At 41.1% G+C, this 22,577-nt stretch overlaps 1 protein-coding gene across 1 annotated transcript in view; it reads left to right on the forward strand.

Moving 5' to 3' along the window:
• Positions 1-22,577, forward strand: part of ATP2A3 (ATPase sarcoplasmic/endoplasmic reticulum Ca2+ transporting 3) — a 241,979-nt gene that overhangs the window by 106,691 nt on the left and 112,711 nt on the right. Inside the window, exon 3 of the mRNA XM_075589990.1 lies at positions 8,030-8,112. Coding sequence (XP_075446105.1) covers positions 8,030-8,112 — 83 coding nt within the window. The remainder of the gene's footprint in view (positions 1-8,029; positions 8,113-22,577) is intronic.

Consider the following 22,577-nt stretch of genomic DNA (forward strand, 5'->3'; position numbering starts at 1 on the left):
GCAGATACACACACACACACACCAAAACACACTCTGCAGCCCTTCTCCACACAAACACACACACACACACACACACACACACACCGAGACACACACACACACTGCAGCCCCCTCTACATATGCAAAACACACTGCAGACACGCAAACAAAACAGACTGGTGCCCCCTCTACACCCCTCTAAAACACACACCAGCAGCCCCCCTCTACACCCACTGCAGTCCCCTGTAAACCCACACACTGCAGACACACACATACACACAGAACACTCTGCACCCCTCCTCCACCCACAAAACACACACTGAAGACACTCACACTGCAGCCCCTTCTCTACACCCACAAAACACATATAACAGACAAACACCAACAAAACAGATTCTGCTGCCCCCTCTACACCCACATAACACACACACACAACAGAATACACACACACCAATAAAACACACTGCTGCCCCCTTTACACCCACAAAACACACAGCAGACACACAAACCTTTTCCTTCACTCTCCTGTGCAGAGCTCTCAGAGGCAGGGTGGGGAGGAGTCAGTGCCTTGCTGCTACCTCCTGTCCAATCACCTCCCCTGTCTGAGTGCTGATTTCACTCTTTATGAATGAGAACTGAAAGCTGATTGGCTGAAAAACTTGGCAGGGTGCCAAAACGTCCGGGCCATTACTGATTGGTTAAAATTTCGGGCATTATCCAATCAGAGAGCAGGGATTTTAATAATGCCCGGAATTTTACAGCTTTAGCCTATAATTTTTGTTATACAACTTTGACCAGTGAGGCAGGGATAATAGACGTAAAAAAAAACTTTTTAAACATTGGGGCAAAGATCTTTGGGCTATATTTTAGAAAGATAATCAATATTTACGGTTTCAAAATTTAAAGGGGGAAGTGGCTTTATTTGTTTTTAAATAAATACTCTTTTCTTTAAAAAAGAAAATAGAACTGCAAGTTTGTGAGTAAAAAAAAAAAAAAAAGTAGTGACCCTGTACTCTGCTGAGAACATAAATAAAGCAGTGCTGTGCCATACCCAGTGCACCATCACACTTCAACCACTGATGCTTAGAGACATCCTCATTCACCGAAATTAGTTCACTTTAGTTTTACTGATGTAGCCAATGTTAATGCAATCCGTGGAGCTCTCCCGCATCTGAAATAATGCAATATCCCGCCCCCTTCCTACACACGATAGAGAAAATAGGCTAAAGCGCTCCAATGCCAGGAATAAAAGAATATTGTAAGCCAAAACCACTAATCCAAGGTATAAAAAATGAGTAATGGTATTAGTACATAAGAAACACTAGTATGGGTACTATCCTCCTGAAGACAAGTGGTAGATGGTACTGTACAAGCCCACCCACAATCAGTCTCATTGGCAGGTTCCCCTGAATAATAAGCAATACTCACAAATCCTAGGAGTGGTAGGCAGGCTGTGCAGCTTCCAATATTGTAGTAAACAGGAATAAATAGAGAAACAAAGCGCACAAGCAAAAACGGAGCAGGAAGGACCCAGAATCAAAAATAGAATAAAAGGGCACTTTAATGTGACAAAAGACCCATCCAACGCGTTTCGAACATCACAGCGTTCTTTTTCAAGGAAGCGTTCCTTTTTCCTTGAAAAAGAACGCTGTGACGTTCGAAACGCGTTGGATGGGTCTTTTGTCACATTAAAGTGCCCTTTTATTCTATTTTTGATTCTGGGTCCTTCCTGCTCCGTTTTTGCTTGTGCGCTTTGTTTCTCCATCCCTTCCTACACACAGCTGATTTCAAACAGCGGCCGCTTCTCCCGTTGGGTATGTCCCACTACAGTGCTCCACGGGTTGCAGTAGCGTTGGCTACATCTGTATGTGGAATTGTAACTTTGATTGCGTTGCAGGACGCTTCAAGCACTGAACTACAGTTAGTATTTCCCCTAATTGTATTTCTAAAAAAAAACAACTAAAAAGTATTCATTAAGTAGCTTCTAGATGTAAATTAGCAGTTGTTATCCTCCTGTCCCATTGCATTGCTTCACAAGGCATTGCACCACGGTCATATCCCCAGAACACCCTTTCAACATAGTTTTCTGTTGCCGTCACCGTGCTTAGGTGTCTTGCTAATGCAGTCCTAAGTGTGCAGTATCTGTAACTGCCGAACATTGCACTTAAGCTCCTGCTTTCCAATCTAAACCCTGGTGACCTTCTTATAGTTGAGGAATTGTAATTGTCGGAGAAACAACAAAGGAGCCAGGAAAGCCATCCATATGACGCATGCTGTACTTGCTCAGAGAGAGTGTGCTGAGCAGTACGTAGAAGCACATTTCTTCATGTTAACATTAGCTGGTTCATTGCCATAAATAATATTCATTTTAGGAATACACACTCTGAACAGGTTTTCAGGAGGTTACAACACTATTGAGAAAATGAAATTTTAACTAACTTTTATGCATGTGTAAAATGTCAGTGTTGAGTCCTGTTCTTAAGCAGCAGTGTCCCTTCTACCTACAAAGTGGCTATTTTGGGTAACTTTATGGACCAATACATCTCAATTATGTAATCCCCCCCCCCTCCCCTCCTTTCCCTTGTACAAAAAAAATAATACCCCTGTAAATTACAGACTGTGGACGTGTTACATCTGCCCTCATACTGAATACTTCTTTAGGCTGATGAGCAGTGGTATACTTATAGCCGGCTCTTTACAGAAAAGCAAATGTAAGGGACAGTTCGAGCACTTGTGGATGGATTTATATGACATCAAACATTTTATTTACTTAGCCAAGCAATATCTGTACATGCCAGATACTTAACACAACAAGCTCAGCAGACTTATCAGTTAAGAGGCTGATTGTATTGGCGATGTAACTTACTCAGGTCATGACTGCTGCTGCACTTTTCTACCTTAAAAACCAAGACCAATGATCTATCCTTGATATGGTTCTAGCAAAACTGCTAGAAAAAAAAAATGTCCCCAATTGGAATTCCAAGTGTTTATATGGTGTTCTATGTTCCAATAAACCTGTCCACTCCTTAACAATTACTTTCATCTCTTTGTTGCCAGAGGGGCCAGCAACAGATGAAATAAACTATGACAAGGATTAAAGGATGATAACCACTAAGCATGTGAAAGTCAATGATCTTTTCTGGCTTAGATTCCATCAATTACATACAGTACAGTGCAATAAGTATTCTGTGAACTTCATCACATCCAGATTTCGCCTCCCAATACACCAACTTACATAAATTAACACTAACTAATAGAGGAACAGGTTATTTGTTGGTTTTCTGGTCGTTCTATGGCCTGGTTCCATGGGAGAGGTGAGGTCTGAGTTAGGGTTCAGATGAGTGTTCTGAATGAGCAATTAATTGTCTGGAAAAATACAAAGTAAATACAAACATGTTGTGAGGAAGTCTATACATGAGTAGTTCCTACAGGAGTTTAACTTCTCAAGGTCCTTTTGAAGGCAACATCCTAGAAGATAAATACACCCGCTCAGCCCTTAATCCGTATTATATATATATATATTTTTTTTTAATTAAATATTTAGTGCCGCTGTTGAAAATATTAAATTGTCTGGAAATTAAACCAATGCAAACACATTACCTTCCATTGATTGTTGAAGGAAAACCTGGACTCTTTGTACATTCCTTTTCCCTCTCAGTATTAGATATATTCCATATGTGACGAGATTAGATATATACAGTATACTTCTTACTTAAAGACAAAATCCTTTAGCCCTCTCAAACTGGGCGGAAAATGACAATGCCATGAAATGGAATCACAAAATACTTATGAAAGGAGAAATAAAGCCCATACCATGTTGGCCAAGAAACTCTGTATGACCTCCAGGTTCAATCACATCCAGGGAATTCACTTTAGGAACTCCCGACTAGGGTTAGCACCCCATTCCTGGATGGCTGTTAGCTTTCCTAGTTGAGGCTGAACCAACAGAGGTTATTGAAATAACCAATAACTCAAGAAAAAATTGCACAGGTGATTAAGGAATCTAAGAACATGAAAAACAAAAGCCTTTATTGTTCATGTTAAAAACAAGACCAACCAGTTTCAGCGTTGTAGGAGACGAGTGCAGAGGTATGACCAGGGAAAATAAACCTTGGCTTCTATTTAGCCCGTATCTTCAAACAATACAGCTTTAAAGCAGCACACAAATAATCAAACAACTTATCCCTTTGTAAGGGCTGACTCACTTTCCCAGTCCCTATCTGCAGGGCTGGGCGGATAGGCCTCTTACCATCCTCTGATCCTGGTTCTTTCCCCCAGTCTGCGTCTGGGTTGGTGTCCATGTGGAGCCCCCTCTTGCAGTTTCCAGTGACCGCTGTGTCCTGGAATAGAGGATCTGGTTCCCTGGGATGCCTCTCTGTCAGCAAACCCCTTCCATGTGCTAAAGCGATCCCATGCAGTTCAAGCAGGCGGCTTTTCTACCTGTCTGAGCCAGATGGAGACTGGTTAATTATCTGAAGCTGCAATAACCCAGCTCCCTGCTGGACTAATCAGACCAATACAGGCCTCTATTTCTATTGAAACCCTTTTAGGCAAGGCTTAAGGCCCTCTTGTAAGTGTACTAAGATGCCATCATCCTGTATGCAAAACAACTCTAAATCAGGTCTAATATATAGTATACTGTACATTCAACAATCAATGGTACCGTGTTTGCATTTTCTAGATACCTGCATAATACATGAGGCCAAGTGAAAATGAACCATATTAAATAGTGATCGCCTCTGTTTATTCATACTACAAATGGCAGTAATAGATTTGCAGTTCTTGGAAGTGTATGGAAGGGTAAGGCACCATTATAAATGGAAGAAGAAGGTTTATGGAAAAGAAACAATTCTATTAAACAAACGGAAAAAAATAATTCTAACAGACGGATCTTGGACTATTTAATCAATCAAGTAAATAAATTACAATAATACTGTATTTCCTTATTTTATAGGCAAATCAATAATATAGTTTTGTAGATTATTTCTAATTTTAATGCTGTCATTTTAAATGGTGACACTTATACATAACAAATGAAAACATCAGCTTAAAGTCCAGTGTTCATGGATTTGCATCACAACTCTCTACCTCTGCGGCTATAGTTATAATCTGCTCTAAGAAATCTGTGTGTCTGAGTGTCTCTCTCCTGATATCATTAAGCATTCAATTCTGTCTCGCCGGCAAAATAATTGTTCCCTCCTTCAAGGCGCTTTACCCCTCGGCCCCTACTTCTATCTCTGCTCTCATCCCTCACTATGTAGCTACTTTCCTTATGCTTCTCTCTTTAAAACTATCTTCTCATATTTTGACGAAAGGGCTGAAAGAGCATGTGGGATTATTAGTAATGGTGTCACTGAACGACTCTTAACCCTGTCAGGGTTGTATGCGATCTGAAGCGCCGATCGCGTACCGCCCCATAAAAACAAACGGTGGTGTATGTCATAAGGATTCCAGGGGTGAAAAAAACAAAAAGAAAGAACAGCGCAAAACCTCATAGTGTAGTATCTAAAAATTATATTGAATTCATTCAGCAGGTGAGTATTGCACGTACATTTAAAATATAATTAACAGGCATGACATGTTAGGGACATGTTACCACAGCTGCTCGCAGTATGGAACCTCTCAGGATTCTGCTGGGCTAGGGAAGGGATGAATTCTTATCTCTCCCCAGGTGTTCTTGGGTTATTTCTCCCTGCAGAGCGTCATCACCTCATCAGATGGGGAACTGTAGAACGCCTTCCACGTGGCCCGCTGGATACTGGTGTTGTATAGCTCAATAGCTAGGTACACGCTGATGCTGTCACTCAGAGTATCTGCCGTCTGGCGTAGGAAGCGGTGGTACCGGCGGCAGATGGTGTAGCCTGCCACACGTCAGTGCTCCACGACGGACAGGCTGATGCGCACAGCCACGCACTGATGACGTCACTCCACGTCGGACTGGCTGATGCGCACTATCGCGCACTGATGACGTCACTCCGAGCGTCCCGTGACACACGGGTTAGATTAATGGAAATAGGCAATGTCTATAGGTTAGCATAAATGGTTAGAGTCAAAGCAGGTACTAAGACTCAAGAGGTACAAACTGGAACGCGTCCTATTCCAACGCGTTTCGTAAATCAATTACTTCGTCAGCTGTGGTAACATGTCCCTAACATGTCATAGATGTATAGAAAACCAGTGCTTCAAAACAAGCCAGTCCCTTTAGTATATGAGTTTTCTGCGCTAGGACCACTCCAAATGTACTTATAAATACCCTAATAAGGATAGGGGACTAGTACCTAATGCTATAGAGCACCAATAAACAGTACATAGTTTGTCCCATACAGTAAGAGATAGGGGTATAATAACCCACAAGTATAAAAAAATCATAACACTACAGCAAAAATACAGAAAAGAAGAAACTAAATATTAAAAAGAAAAAATCCTAAGAAGATTATAAAGTAATATTTAAATAAAGCACAAATATCCACAACACACATAAAGACAAATTAACATCCCCTAAGATCCTGAAAGCACACCAGTGCTTGTATAAAAAACATATTTATTAATCAGGGCAAAAATAGCCCAATATGCAACGGTGTGCATCCTGGAACCCAGGAGGATGTGAAAAGGCAACATATCTGATTCTCGTGCATGTACTGGATTCCCATGCATATACCAAAAAGATTTACATAGAATCCAGTTCTAATTTGTTTTGCATAAATCAATACTTGTACTTGTTTAGAAGATCTAAATGCATAAGAGAGACAGATCTTACATAAACCAAAGAAACAAAAAATTAATAGTTACGATATCAACACATAAGTGTTCCAAAATATCAAAAAAAATTGAAACATCAGAATTGTCTGATGTGTCACAAATATATTTATTTTAAATATGTTTATTTTAAATATTTTAGAGGAGTAATATCAATAGGGTACTGATTAAAGTGAAATAGATCAAATATCATAAAGATACCTATATTAGTATTACATTATATTGAATTATATTATATGCTTTCGGAGGGAAGGGAGAACAAGAGCAAGACCATGGGGGGGCCACCAGATCAAAGGAAGTGACCTAGGTCCCAGTCCGTATCGAGTCCGAACGGGACCTGGGTCTTCAACATGAAGATCCAGTGGGCCTCCCTCTGGTCATGCCTAACATGTCATGCCTGTTAATTATATTTTAAATGTACGTGCAATGCTCACCTGCTGAATGAATTCAATATCATTTTTATATACTACACTATGAGGTTTTGCGCTGTTCTTTCTTTTTGTTTTTTTGGCCTAGTATTGGTTGCGGAGCCATCCTATTAGAACAGCTGCAGTTTACCTCATCTATTTACACACGTGAACGGGACAGGTTTTATTTAATTTACTTTGTTCTGTTTTACTCACATTTATATTGGTTAAGATAACCACTTCCATCTAGTTTAAACTGATCACTTATTCGCTCTTATGTAAGGTTATTGGAATTATTTTACATTTTACCGCCAATCACTGAGCGCAGTTGATTTTACCTTTTTCCCCTATTCCAGAGGCGAGCCTTTTCTTGACGGCCACCGTAGAACATTAGAACATTCAACGTTTTCTTAAACAAAGTTCTTAACCTAAACATAATGTTTAAAAATATGTAACTGTAACAAGACATCATTTGAAATGACTGTAACAGTGGCCAGCTTTTTTGTCGGCATGTAATATTGATCAAATATGAACATACATTCTGTAGTATATTATGTGGTCGCAAAGTAAAACTGGTGCAATTCTGGGATGAAGCATACTGCACCAGCTGTACGAAAGAAAATAAATCCGTATGTATGATACATATTGTGCAGATGTTTTGGCCCAAAATTGCACCAGTTTTTTTGCCTTGATACATATGCCCCTATATGTGAACTAGCCAACGGAGGATTTATATTGTTGCAATATGTAGTGGTCTGCATACAGTAGTTCCGGGTATCTGTCCTTTCCAAGGTTGTCCGATTACCATCAGAATCTTGCAGTTCAACGGAAGTGCTTTACCTTTGTATAACTGAGTGACTACATTAACCGCATGTATTGTCTTCCAGGGAAGTCTCTATGGGAGCTGGTGGTGGAGCAGTTTGAAGACCTTTTAGTTCGTATTCTTCTACTGGCTGCTTTTGTTTCCTTTGTAAGTAAAAAAAAAGAATTATAGTTATACAGCTGTATCATTTTTAAATTTACCAGTACAATCCCTGTTTTATTTTCTTTGGCACCCACTTGTGCACAAAACCAGACAAGCATATGTCCATATTGTATGTAGGAAATAAAATGGAACCACTGCAAAAGGATAAAGATGCTTGTTAAGTAAATGTTTTGGTTTGTAGACTTTTATAAGTCCCGAAATTCAAATTGACGTACAATTTATTGACTGGTGGCTCAGTTTTCTTGTATCGTGCAATGTACATTGCAGCGTTACAAGTTACAGTAATAAAATTGCGTGTGGTTTATAATAGCGGGTGCAACATCTACAGTGTGTGTGTATATATACATACATATATGTGTGTGTACACACACACACACACACGTCCAGGGTACTCGGTGCACAAACCATATGCTGAGAAAAAATACTTATCTTTAGGTAAACAGGGTGCTTGCAATGGGGCCAGGTTCACCATCCAGCTCCAGATTACATACAGGAAAAAATAGATCTGCAGCACTCACTGGAAATCGTAGAAAATATTTATTGCTTCAAAGAACAGGAACAAGTAAATGAAAGGTGTGTGTGTGTATGTATATATATATATATATATATTTGTGTATGTGTGTGTATATATATATATATATAATATATAATATATATATATATGCAAGATTTTAAATTGATTTTTTTTTAAACAGGATTTAAACTATGGGGCTCTCTAGAGCTGAACCTCTCTATTTTCAGCTTTGGGTATCCCCAGGTTGCCAGCATACTTACAGATTTAAGGGCCAGTGCACTACCTGGTTTCTTTAAGATGCCGCCCGGCCATGCAATAGGAAGCCAGAGTCATCCGCAGCAGCTTCCTGTTGCCCTGTGGTTTGGCGCCCATTTTGTTTCCCCTAAATGAGCAGACAACACCAGCACTGTAGACTGTATGTACTGTATGTCGGAAACCAAGGTGCCCCACGAGCTGGAAATAAAGTGGTTCAGCTCCAGTAACCCGTCTGTTCGAATCCAGTTAAAAAAAAAAAAAAACAATTCCTCCCCCACACACAAAAAAATAGCAGCCGGGAGTGCTGCATTAAATATATTGTAGTTCATTGAAAATAAGACAGATGGATGGTAAATAAGGATACGATTTACAGAACTGACAGCAGAACATTGCCACTCTGGCAGCAATAGTACGAAGTCAAGGTGATCATCATGGAAACGTTTTCAATTTAGTAGCATAATAATGAAGGTAAAAAACAAACAAACATACTGTACCTGGAGATAGCAGCTTAAATTATCTTGCAGCATAACAAAATACATTGATGATATTTAATGTATGATAACAAGTAATCCTTCGGCTGCAGGCTCTCTGGGTCACGGATGTCCTATATCTGATTTTATGTTTGTTGCACTTATTGCATTATAATTCCCTGCATTCAATTATAGCCTTTGTACAGCTCTGCGTACACCGTTGGCGCTATGTAATTGCATAGATACATATGGATAGGTAATTAGAGTGTTATTACTCAAAATATTCACAACAGACTTAATTTATGTTGGAGTAAGAGCACTCCAATACCAGTTATCAGAGTTGCATAATTATTGCAAGTGTCAAGTCATTATGACCCTTTAAATCTCTGCGAGGAACTTTAAAGCCCACAGACTAATTTTTACTAAGTTGTGCTATATCTTAACACTACCAAACGTGTGTGGATTGTAAAGTAATTTTTTTGGCAAGAACACATTCGCATATGCCTATATATCGCACTACATTTCATTTTCGACGTTCACGTTCTGTATTTCCCTACAATATGTATTCATTGAATAAAGCAAAATGCTTCTCAAACTAAAGTGTTAGTTTCATATTAAAAGCAACGTATTGCAGTGTAATAATTAGCCACTTAAGAGACATAACAAACACAGTAGGGCATGCTTACATGACAACACAGCGGTACAGTAGGTTAATTTGAGAAAGCAATATGGCAAAAACGGTAGATCTAGATTATGCACCCTCATATATCAGTATAAATAAAAAGCAATAAAGATGTACAAAAACTGCAAACACTAAATAAATTACACATTATCCAGTTAGTATTCAATTTTAAATATCTGAAAACGTAAAGCAGCAAAATGTTAAATCTTATGGCGTTTTTTTTTCAAATCAGTCCTGTATTGTTTTTGTTCAACTCTTAATGCCATTTTTTATGCGTTTTAAAGCATCATTTGATTTCTATAGCAGGTTTTAGCGCACCGCCCAAGCAGTGCAAGATCTTTGTAACACTAATGTTTGGGATAATTTGTTACAAATGTTCCCAGCTGTAATCTGTAACAATAGATAATGTTACCTTAGTCATATAAGGATACATTGTAGCTGCTGAGTTACACTGACTGATGTGGCCATTATGTTAGGCACCCAATCAGGCCTTTATAACAGAAGCACTAAACGATTGCCAGCTTAGGTCACATGCTTTACATATACAATTAAGAAAAGAACAGAAAAAAACCCTGTATGACTGGAAGATACATTGTAACTATATGATCTAGACACTTCTAACACTGGTATCACAGCTAAAGAAACGCAGTCCCAGAAAAAAAGCTTCATATTGAAATCCCAATTTTTTTTTTTAAACTGCCCTCTTGTTACCAAATGGTCCATATCAAAGGCAGAGTCACTAATGACGGAATGTGACATTGGTGCAGCAGATAGATGCAGAAGAACACAGAACATGACCGCACGCAGCGAAAACCATGCAGTCTGTTACCTGGTATAATTTAGATTGTTATTCATATTTAGCCATTTCTTGATCTGTTAAACAACAGAGAATGGTATTATATGAAAACATTGATTTGCATTTTTCTTAATTGGGGTGTAGACTGCCCTTGAGCTGTCCTTCTATGCAGCTCATCTTCACTCATCTACTTTAGTGGACATCGCGGTGGAGACTGTTGAAATACTAGTAGCATTAGCCATCCCTGCACTCATGGGCTGCATCTGTGGTTTTCAACCTATCCACAAACACCACAAAAGACTCCAGGTTTAATTAAGCATGTGAATGAAATGTTAATGGGTTATCACAAGAACCTGATCTTGCTCTGGAGTTTTGAGGATAGATTAGGAAACCGACTGGGCTAGTCAAATGTCTGACCTGTCAGTCTGAGTCTTCCAGCTACCGTCTACACGAGACGCTTTTATAGTCAACACGTCAGAGCTCTCAAGGGTACTCCATATGCGTGAGACCCCAACTTCAGAGTAGGGGATCCATGCCTGCAGAGGGAGAAGTGGAGCGTTTGCCAGGGCCTGTAAATTAAATTTGTGGGCAAGGTAAAAATTCTGGGCGAGGTATGATTATTGTGGGCTAGATAACGACGAAAGGGGTTGAGGTTAGGCTCTCTCTTGCTCTCCAGTCACCGTGAGATTTGCCTCCATGCTGCGCGAGACAATGAGATGCAATGCTACTGCAGAAGACTCGCGCAAATTGTGTGACACTTGACAAGGTCTGATACTTTTTCAATGCTTATTAATTATATTGTTATGTTAGAACGGAAAACATAGGAGAAGAGGACAACAGAACATTAATTAGTCACAAGACTTTAAATGAAGGTTTTGAGCCAAGGTGTAAATCTAGTTAATCTAAAGCATTGCTTCATATGGCTGCAGTGGGAGTGGCTTATTGGAATGTATGCTAACAGGGTGAAGAACTTCATGCTCAGAAGTGAACACTGACTCACCCCTTGCATTTGAGGAAGTTTGTAATATAAAGGGCACTTGTTATATTTCACAGGCAAATTACACAATTACTATGGGATAGCAAGTAGCTGCTCTGTGATTGGGTACCAAAAAGACAATAAGTAGGTGGAATTCTACATGATAGTAAAAAAAAAAAAAAAAAAACACCCCTTCCATTTCACTAGATTTCTAGCATTGTGCGTGGGAGTCAAAATGTTACTCCTGCTGTTAGAAGCATGAGTCAGATCTGTACATATTGATATAGAAATCACGAGGATGGGCAAGGTTAGGAAATCTGAGAGAACTGAAATATGCAGCTGGCTGTTTTTATCTGCTGTATGTTATCTTCACCCTTGTTTTTTTCACTCTTTGAGCTAACAACATTTCTTGACTTCTAACACCCCCACCCCCCAAAGTGTTTTCATCTTGGTTTAGCAAAAAGTGATTTTTTTTTCTTTTTCTTTAGAGCTGTATCCTTTTAGGGGACACTGCATATCGATCGTACATATATTATCCTCCTATACTATTTTAATAGTTATGCTGAATATTTTCTGTGATGAGGATGTTCTGAAGTTCTTTACAGTATATCAGAGAATCTCTGTACAGTACAATCATTAAATCGTTTTGCAGATTGTTGATTTGTATCTCACTGATCCCCTATACTGTATAAGAATCATAAAAAACAAATGTCTCCTTTCTTTTTAACATTTAACGTTCTTTTACTGATGGCTCTGGCAATGCCATCCTCTTTAAATGCTCAATATTGGAGATATAATTGTATGAAAACTTCCCATGGAAATTAAAAAGAGCACAGTCATACACACACACACACACGCACACACACAGCAGACGTTGTCACGGTAACAGATGATGCCATTGAAAAAATAAACGGGGGAAAACACAGCGAATGCTAAAGTTTTAGAAAAAAATGAAAAGCAATGAATAGATCAGCACAATATGGACTATTTATGTAATGACTTCATAATTTGCTTTCTATTGGACTGCTACTTTAACAGAATTGCAAACATTATTTAACGCTTTGCGTGCGGGAGCGGCCGCCACATCAGGTACTATTAAAGTACTATGTAGTTGTGAAAATAAATCCTTTATTGAAAACTATGTACAAGTAACTTTATACCAAAAATTTTTTTTATGGTCTTTAACGCTAAGACCTTTTCTTTGCCTAACCTGCGCATGCAGTAAAAATAATGGTCAGTGATTCCCGAGTAGGCTACCTTTTGATTTCGGGAAGATGCCAGCTTTATTCATTTGATGCCCAGCGGTAGTCTACCCTACGCAAGAAGATCGCAAATGTATAAGGCTGCTTGACACCATATTAAATAAAGTAGTTGCCATAGAGTGTCTGCATGCTCCTTCGGGGGAGTATTTCGTATTTCTGTGCATACTTGCAGTGCAGTTATACAGTAGCAGGGGTGCGCAAACTTTTTTGTCTGCGCCCCCTTACCTTTTTGCCATTTTTTCTGACGTCATGACGGCATGTGGTGCAACATCATGTGACCCTGCGGCGTCATTTCCCTGCCAGAGACAAGGTAAGGGACTTTCAGAGGCCCTGCCTGCCATCCCGGCATTTAATTTAAATGTTGTAGGGAAGAGTGCCGGGCCTCAGTAAGCGCAGCGCCCCCCAGTTTGCGCACCCGTGCTGTAGAGCATTGTGCAAAGATGTGCCCCATTTGCAGATGGCGTGGGCTGCCTTTTTCCCTCTGCTGGGATATGCTGTGAAATTTTGGACAAACACTGCCACTCAATACTATGGAAACTTGGTGATATTCTGCGTTTCAAACTGGTTAGAACATATGGGGTAAGGGGGAGGGGAAAGAAACTCTCGCTTCAGCTCAATAAACAAAATAAATTGGTAACAGAGGTGCAAAAGGGGATAGAGAACGATTATGAAATTAGGGGAAAGCACACCCTTATGATAGCACTCATTGTAAAGTATGATATGATGAAAAATTAAAATAAAACTTTATTTCTATTGATATTAAAAAAGGTTACACAAAAAACATCAATAAAAGTGTATAGCCAAATCTACCTAAATTATATATAAGTGAATATATCGCTACGGTGACTAAACATATAAAACAGACCAAATGCTAAATACATAAATGACTAAAACTGAAACAGAGGGGAAATCCTTAACAATGAATTACATTAATAGCAGTTAGAACCTCAATAGGTCACAGTTGATAGTGGATAGCCCCTAGGTACAGCACTAGAAATAATTAAAAACCTGTATATCATGAACAGGTAGCGTAAGACTGATAATGTTAATATTTACAAATAAATGACGTATACTTATTCCTACAAAGAACCTGCAATGGGTACAATATATAGTAAAGTACCTAATATGATAGCTATGTTACATAGGCACACAAACTGTGTTAGAACGCCTTGAGGCACGAATCAAGGTTCGTATAAATTTACAGCCTCATTAATACATGAACAGATTACTATAATATTTACATACTAGTGTATCAAGTGCAAAGAGCCCACAAAGTGTGTTGATGTGGCTCTGAGGCACGGATCAAGTCCGTATCCAGTTATACAGTAGCCTCCTAAGTCAATATTATAATGCACTCTAAGTAATCAGAAAATCAATAGCTCATAAAAAGTCAAAGACATGCAGTGAGGAACAAATATGTCGCAGACAGACAGGGTGTATCAAAAGGCTCACACACACTTGGTAAAACAGCCAGCAACTGTATTGCCTACATACACTGCCAAGAGGAGCAACTGCAACAGTATCTATATCAATACCTTATATGTTGCTATTACCATCGTCATGCTATAGCATTAGATACATCTCATTATACTCTCTTTGTTTAGTGCAGTGTTACGCATGTAGTCTCTGCTGGCAGAGTGTGTGTGTATTGTATCAGACCTGTATCATGGCGACTTGCGGATAGACCCGCACTCAAATGTGCCTCTCACCCTCGTCGCTTTGTGCATACGTCATGACGTCATGGTCCCGCCTCCCAGGAGTTATATTGTGTTATCTGGGGGAACAATGTCACACACTTGTTCTTGTCTTTGTTAATTTGACCAGCGTATTGGGATCACTGTCTGGGTAATCCCAGCTAACCTACTATGTGACCCAATGTAGTGTCAAAACCCCATTTGTGAGGTTAGTGTGAAGACACTGACATATCAAGTATAGCAGGGCTCTTCAGTAAGTGGCCCATGGGCCACATCCATCCCAGGCGGCCTTTGTGTGGTTCAAAGATTGTCTGTCCCTGCTAATTTCATTGCAGTTTGTCTGGCAGCTAAGTGCAGTTTTTCACTCTGCATTCTTTTCTGTATATAAATGTACACATGCTGTACTGTTGAAGTATGTTTTGTTAACGTGTTTACGTACTGTATATAAAATGACATGACGGCTCCTCTTCTGGCCCTCCTTGTAAATGGTTTCTAATCTGGCCCTTTGGAAAATAATTTGAAGAGCACTGGGGTACATGATTCAAATATTGGCCTCCTTAACATAAGGTAGTGAGCCAGTAATAGGAAATGTGAAGCACTGGGTAGTAGCTGCTAATAATAATTGGGCCTTGATGCACATAAGAATTTTCCTTTTCGTCACTCGAGGCCTCATCCAATGTGAGAAAGTTGCTAATTGCACTTCTTACTTTTGACGTTGAATCCTGAGACATAGAAGCTAATACCACCTCAGACCTACCCAATTAAATTGATTCAGGGAAAGGAAACAGCAGCACAATTACAGTTGCAAATTGTGATTCATTTAAAATATAATACAGTGCCCAGGAACTCCTTCTCTAATTCCTCACTTAAAGCAGCAAAACATGTGAAACCTAAGTTGTTGTTTTTTCTTTTCTTTTTTAAATACAGCCCAACCCCCTTATAACACTGTGCTTGGGGTCAAAAGAATCACATCGCATTATACGCGGATCGCGTTAGAAATAATGTACAATTGTATGCATTGTTCAATAAAGTATTTAAGATACCAATAATCGTGTTGTAAAGTATTCATAAATACGAAAATTGGGAGCCACGCGTGCATCGCGTTATAAGCAGATTTGCGTTGTAACGGATTGCGTTATATCGGGGTTGAGCTGTACTATAAATCTGTTCTGTAGCATTAGATAATAGTGACTTTAAAATTAAATGTTATTTTCTTCAACTCTTGATGCCATTGCTAATGAGTTTTAAAGCATCCTTTGATTTTTGCATAGCAAGTTTTATTTAGCCCACCTCCCAAACAGTGCAAGATCTTTGCAACACTAATTTGTTGCCAATGTTCTCAGCAGTTTGAGTTGTCAACTGGAACAATAGATAATGTTAAGTTAGTAATATAAGGATACATTGTAGCTGCTGAGTTACACTGTCTGAGGGATTGATTGAAACTGAAAGGCGGACATTATGTGAGGCCCACAATTGGGATTTTGACAGATTTATACTGTAACAGGAGCACCAAACGATTGCCAGCTTAAGTGAGAATGTAGAATTATACATTGTCACATGCTTTACATTTTAAAATAAGAAGAAAAAAAAAGGTTGGGGGACTGTAGTATTGCTGCTTTAATTTCTGATGTAAGCAGTGCTCACTCGTTGTATAACAAACCTTCTTAGATTGATACGAAGGCATGCAACATGACTCTCAAGCAGTTATTTGAACAGCAAAACAGTCGTTTGCAGCACTGGATGCATAGCCATCTAATTTGACCAGCATCAGTTTACATTTACATCTCACTTGTCAAACTACAAAGTAAATGTGTGGTTCACTATTGCCAAAAAAACAGGCAACCCCACTTCTGTGGCATTCTCTGCTTCTGCTTCAGCAGCCACACACATTCATCAGGCTCTAGAGACAATCTTATAGTCGGCCTCTGAACTTTCTACCCGGAAGCCGCATGATGCTTTGGACATAGTGTCCCAGAGGAGACCTGAGAGGGTCGAAGTGTTTTCCCCAAAAAACATCAGTAAGCCAATAAAAAAAAAAATCATGTTAAAGTAAATGTTGACCTAGGTTGGACAAATTACTGTAGAATACCAGAAGTAAAATTGCTTCTCTAAAGTTGTAATAGTTATGAGCCTGGTCTGTGTGCAGAACTGGACTGAGGGATTATGTCATTGGCAAATTAATTGATGTGAGTCTTGTACTAGAGCCAGGAGGAATAATCCTCTGTACACCTTTTAAAGGTTAAATCCTAGATTCGCTAAGCTCCATTAAATCAGGACAAATAACGTGATCTTGCCATAAACTGGAACAGACGTTATTTTCCCTAAGTGAATGCATCCTTCACTTAACTAATTAAATACAAAAATAACGGCTGTACTTAAGTTCAGTAACACAGTTAGTCATGTTATTTCATGATAGTGCCTCGCTATCTTCAAACAACGTGACGTTATTTAAGTCGTTGGCGATACTCCTATCCTGACACTGAACTAGGACTTTGGGCTCCTCTCATTTGCCTCCTCGTTTATCTGTCTCCTCTCCAGACAAAGCCCTATATCAGAGTCAGGATGGGAATAACATCACAGTTGGGTATGCTTTTAAATAATGTATCATTATTTCCTGGTGCTAACTTTGGTATATATGGTATGTATACACTATAAGCTCATTTGCATTTCATTAAAACGACTGCCCATTATAAATAGAGTTGGGGGAAATAGTCAAAATGCGATCCACACGCGGGTATCCGAAGGTACATTGCACCGTTCAAATTCTGCTGTGAAATTCGATTTGCCCAGTCCCTAAAATATAGGCTTAGCTGGAGAGTAGAGCAAGAGGAGGTTAAATAGGGTTACAGATCTATATTTTTAATTTGGGTCAAAGAAGGTTAGCCACAAATGCCCTCTCTATTTTCTACCTGTGCAACCACCTATTAAATAAATTAGGCCAAATCTGTCAATAAGCTGTCTGCGAAAATGTCATTTTTGACACAATTTGTTGGCTTAGATCATTCAGCTCTTCAGTAGATTTTTTGTTTTAAAAATAAATGGAATAGAAAAAAGCCTGAGCTCACCCATCCCACCCCTATTTATTCAGCAGGTCCTAGTACACACATGTGACAGCAGGAGTCATTGAGAGATATCTGCCACTAGGAGAAAGGTGGAAATAATGTTTGCTGCAGCCTTACGTTTGGGAAGTACAGTATATGTTTCTTGCACTTTAGTTTTGGGATTTACCCCCCCCCCCCCAATATTTCTTAGGGCACAGCCACTTCAGACTATATAGAATTAGCCCCGTAGTCCTTCTAGGTATCTTTAGGCAGACTGAGGAGAACAAAAATGCAGCACTCTCATGATCTTCATGGAAAGGATAATTTAATCGCAGTTTCGGTCTTTAAATGTGGACTTTTCTCAATATATCCACATTTTAGGACAGAAACGTTGATCTGTGATTAAATTATCCTTTGCATAAAGATCATGAGAGTGCTGAATCTTCTCCACAGCAAAGCACCTGAAACCCAGGTTCTGCAAGCACACACATGGCCGTATACCAATAATTTCAGCGTGAGTGCTCCTTCCTTCTTTTTCAATACTTTAGGCTGCGCTTATAGTGACGGCAACGCCGCGTCAAAACAAATGCATTGCCGCTGTCGCATGCTCATAGTGAGCGCGACGCGACTGAGCAACAGCTTGGTCGCGATCGTTGGAAGTCATTCAATTTTTATTTTTCCAGCCACTGTAGCCTGACGTCGCAGTCACGTCGCCGGCACTATAAGCGCAGCCTCAGGCTGCGGCCAAGGTGATCGTGACAGCGCGCAGGAGGGCGCGCGGCACGATCACATAGATGTGCCTCTATGAGGCTGTCTATAGAGCGCGCCAATGCGCATGGGAGCTATGGCGCCGGCACTTGCGATGCAGGAGGAACAGAAAAATCTGTTTCCATGCGTGGCGGCCAGGCAGTAGCCAGGTCACGTGAGAGGATCGCCCAATGAGGGCTAACCAGCTCTGTGATGTCACCCCTGGCACGCCTCCCCATCTCCTCTGCATGCAGGACACAGATCTCTCCTGCTGCAGGCGGTGGGGAAAAGCCGAGTGAACGCTGGCGCCCTCTCCAGCGTTCACCATGGCCGCAGCCTTAGGCTCCACATACATGTCATGCACCCCTTGCTACTTACTATATCATTGTTTAGTATAAATCTTTTCTCCAGGCAGAGTAAATGTTACATTATGTTCGTACATCCAAGTCACAAAGTACAGTAACGAGTCTGGAATACAATTAATGCCGCCTCTCATTAGCTGGTTATTTGCATCGCTGAACACGAAAGCAGTCTCTTTCCATTTTTACTTTTTTATAAAATGTGAGAATAGCTGCATACTTCTAGCCTCGGGTACCACATGTCTTTAATATTTACCATCTGCTAATTTGAGACTCTTTCTCTTGTGTGCACATAGGTGTAGATTTTATAACCTCCCCAAAAATCAACATGGGAGTTGGAAAATGTAAGCTACCCTTTGGCAGATACACCTGACACATTAGGTTAGAAAGCCTGAAGTCAAAAGTCAAGTCACACGAACATCTCATATTTTGCAGATTGTCTTTGATATATGTATGTATGTATGTATGTATGTATGTATGACAGATTTGCTCTCATCCTTCATTTTTAGCACTCACGGTCAAATATATATATATAGTGTGTATATATATAATTGATTAGATGTGTGTGTGTATATATATTTAGACCGTGGGTGCTAAAAATGGAGGATGAGAGCAAATCTAAAAGAAAGTTCTATTGACAAAGTATATAGACAGATGGTCTAGTTGGATTACTGACTACAACATAGTGAATGATACAAGTGGACCAGTCCTGATAGGAAGATATAAACAGTAGTGAAAAACACAGAACTATACAGATCTGGGGACATAAATACAGACATGCATATATAAAAATACATTTTGAATTAATAAAATATATTCTAAAAGTCAGAGTCTTTTTTGCAGATGAAGATAGGTCAACAATACATACTGTATAAAACAATTCATAAATGAAGCGTCCAGGTGATAATGTAGTTAATAATGTATATAGTGCATGTGTGTATATAGATTGAATGGCATGGTATTGATGGGACATAATATCACAACACATGCCACTTACAAGGAGCAATGAAGCCTGCTACATCTGTGTGTGTGTGTGTGTATATGTATATATACAGCTGAACCACGTTATAACTTGGTGCTCGGGGTCCACCCGATGTGAACGCTTTATAACCGGATCGCGGGGGAAATGGCCACGATCAGGGGTTCCGTGTCTGCCGTAATGGAGACAAATGGAGACATCCTGAGATCTACACACCCACCTGTCTTGGTTGTTCATAGCCTTTTTTACATATATCTATATGTCAGGCGCCACAGATACGTATTCTTTGTACATCTAGTGTTTCTCTGACCAGGGGGTCAGAGTTGTATCAGAGGCAGCCACTTATATCGTTGTATTACAATATATAAGGTTCATTGTTTTGGTATCATACTTATGTGTATTTAATATTCCATTTAACCAGTCACTAACCCAATCATTATAGTCTAGTTAGCGCTACCTATCCTGTTTTGTCGCTATAAGAGCCCCTTGCTAATGATGCATCTCGGGCAGCTCTGAGAGAACCAACTGTCACTCCACCGGCCCCAGGGCATCCCATAATAAGAGCCATGACATCATCAGAACATCGAAGGAAACCGCAATCTTCAGACTGTGAAGGGAGGTTACAACATGGTCTGACAGTGTAAAGAATTCGCCAGCAATAACTTTAGATATGTAAATGCAGTTTGTACACTTTCTTTGCTTAATGTTACCACAAAGGAAGCCTTACCTCCAGTGATGCAGCACCGGGTCATCTCCCAGATGATCAGATTGACTAATGGCTTCCCCGGACGAGCTGCGCTGACAAGCTGCAGGCTTGATTGTGTGCTCTTGCTGTTGGCACCCCCCACCCCCTTCCTCCTTGGCGTCAAATGACCCCGCGGGGCCACGTGACGTTGCCATGGCGACGTAACGTCACATGACCCTCCGGGGTCATTTGACGCCGGAGCTTAGGGGGGTGGGGTGGCGGGGGGTTGGGGGTCCGACAGAGCACAGAATCAGAAAGGTAGGAGATCTGCTTAAATCAGGAGCCACACTCAAAATGCGTTTTAAGTGGATCCGTGTTGAAGCGGATCGTGCTATAACGGGGTTGAGCTGTGTATATATACACACCCCGTGGTGACCGCACGATGGGATTTGTCAAGGGGCATGGCCGCGCAGGGGGCCTGGGAGGTTGGGCCCCCTGACTCATGGGGCCCGGGACGCCAACCCCAGCAGACCCCCCTGTTGGCGGCCCTGGATGTGAGTACCCTCTCCTCCCTGAAACTGGATGCGCTGACACCGAACCCAGAAGATATCACAAGCCTGTCCTGATCTCCAGCCCATCGCAAGTATAAATGGTTTCAGATAAAGCTGGCCAACAACTAGTTCACTGGATCAATTTCTAACCAAAATATTTTGACGCTACAGCCCAAGTTCACGGGGCCCAGCACAGAGTGGAGAACGGAGGAGTGGAGGAGTCCTGTGAGAACAAGCTCAGCAGTAGAGTGGAACACAGCTCCACTGGCTGAGAGACCCATTTAGCAGCCAATCACAGAGGATGAGCCTGACGTACGACCATACCTAATATGCAGTATAAGCCGAGCAGGTCCACCAGAGCCGCTGGCTTGTCCCCCCCCCCCCCAAATCTTGCGCACACACACACACACACACACACACACACACACACAAACACACACACACTGTGTGTGTATGTATGTAATATATATGTAGCACATATACCCCGACCATCTAGGAGATACTGCTTCAGCTACCAGTGTGTCATGCCTCTGTGCCCGCAGACCTGGCAAGACACCAATACTGAGGTGGGAACGGTATTACACCACACACCCACAGCAGTGGGAGCAAGCCCGGAGTGTGGTATAGCGTTGCTGGGCCTGTTGGAAAGGTGGTTAAACGTAAGAATGGTCGTGTCCGTGTGCCAATGTCCAGGGGTACAGAGAGTAGCGTAGTCGAAGTTCAAAGCCAGGTCCAAGGATTCCAGAGGTCAGCAAAGTAGAGTTCGTAGCAAGGTTCAAGGGTAACAGAGAGCTGGGTAGTCCAGGATGAGCAGGGGTCAAAGCCAGGGAAATACAAAGTAACACAGGAGCAGGTACTAGCAGGAACACAGAGGGAGCAAAGCATAGGTCAGCACACACACGGAAACAGGAACTATGCAGAGCGATGATAGAGAGGACTGACAGGGATTATTAAGGAAGACACACCAATGGGAGAGAGGGGAGGAGCAGAGAGAGAAGTAGGAGACAACAAGGATAGGTCAGGGAGAGAAGAGGAGGAGACAGAGGGGTCAGACAGAGAGATAGCTTGCAGGGAATGGGAGGGGGAGTCAGGAGAGAGACAGGCCTTAGAAGAGGAGCGTGTGCGTGCGCCCTCTGTAAGCTGAGAGTGCGCGCGCACAGGCTGCGTCACAAGACGTGCGGAGTGCCGTGCTGCGGGCACCCCAGCGGAGGGAAGCAGAGGACCGGACGGGATCGCCACCGGAGGTGAGGGACTGGCAGCGGGCATTGAGAGTGTCTGGGAGCGGGGAGCGTTGCTGCAGGGGCTCGGGGACCGCATGGGTGCACGAGACTTGCGGGGCAAGCGCTGAGGTAATGGGGCAGTCAGAGAGGTAGATGGAGCGGGACAGGAGTGGGTAAGCGCAGGGGGATTGGCATGGGAAGGGACAGAGGGAGAGAAAG

The sequence above is a fragment of the Ascaphus truei genome, chromosome 3 (assembly GCF_040206685.1).
Source record: "Ascaphus truei isolate aAscTru1 chromosome 3, aAscTru1.hap1, whole genome shotgun sequence".
NCBI lineage: Eukaryota > Metazoa > Chordata > Amphibia > Anura > Ascaphidae > Ascaphus > Ascaphus truei.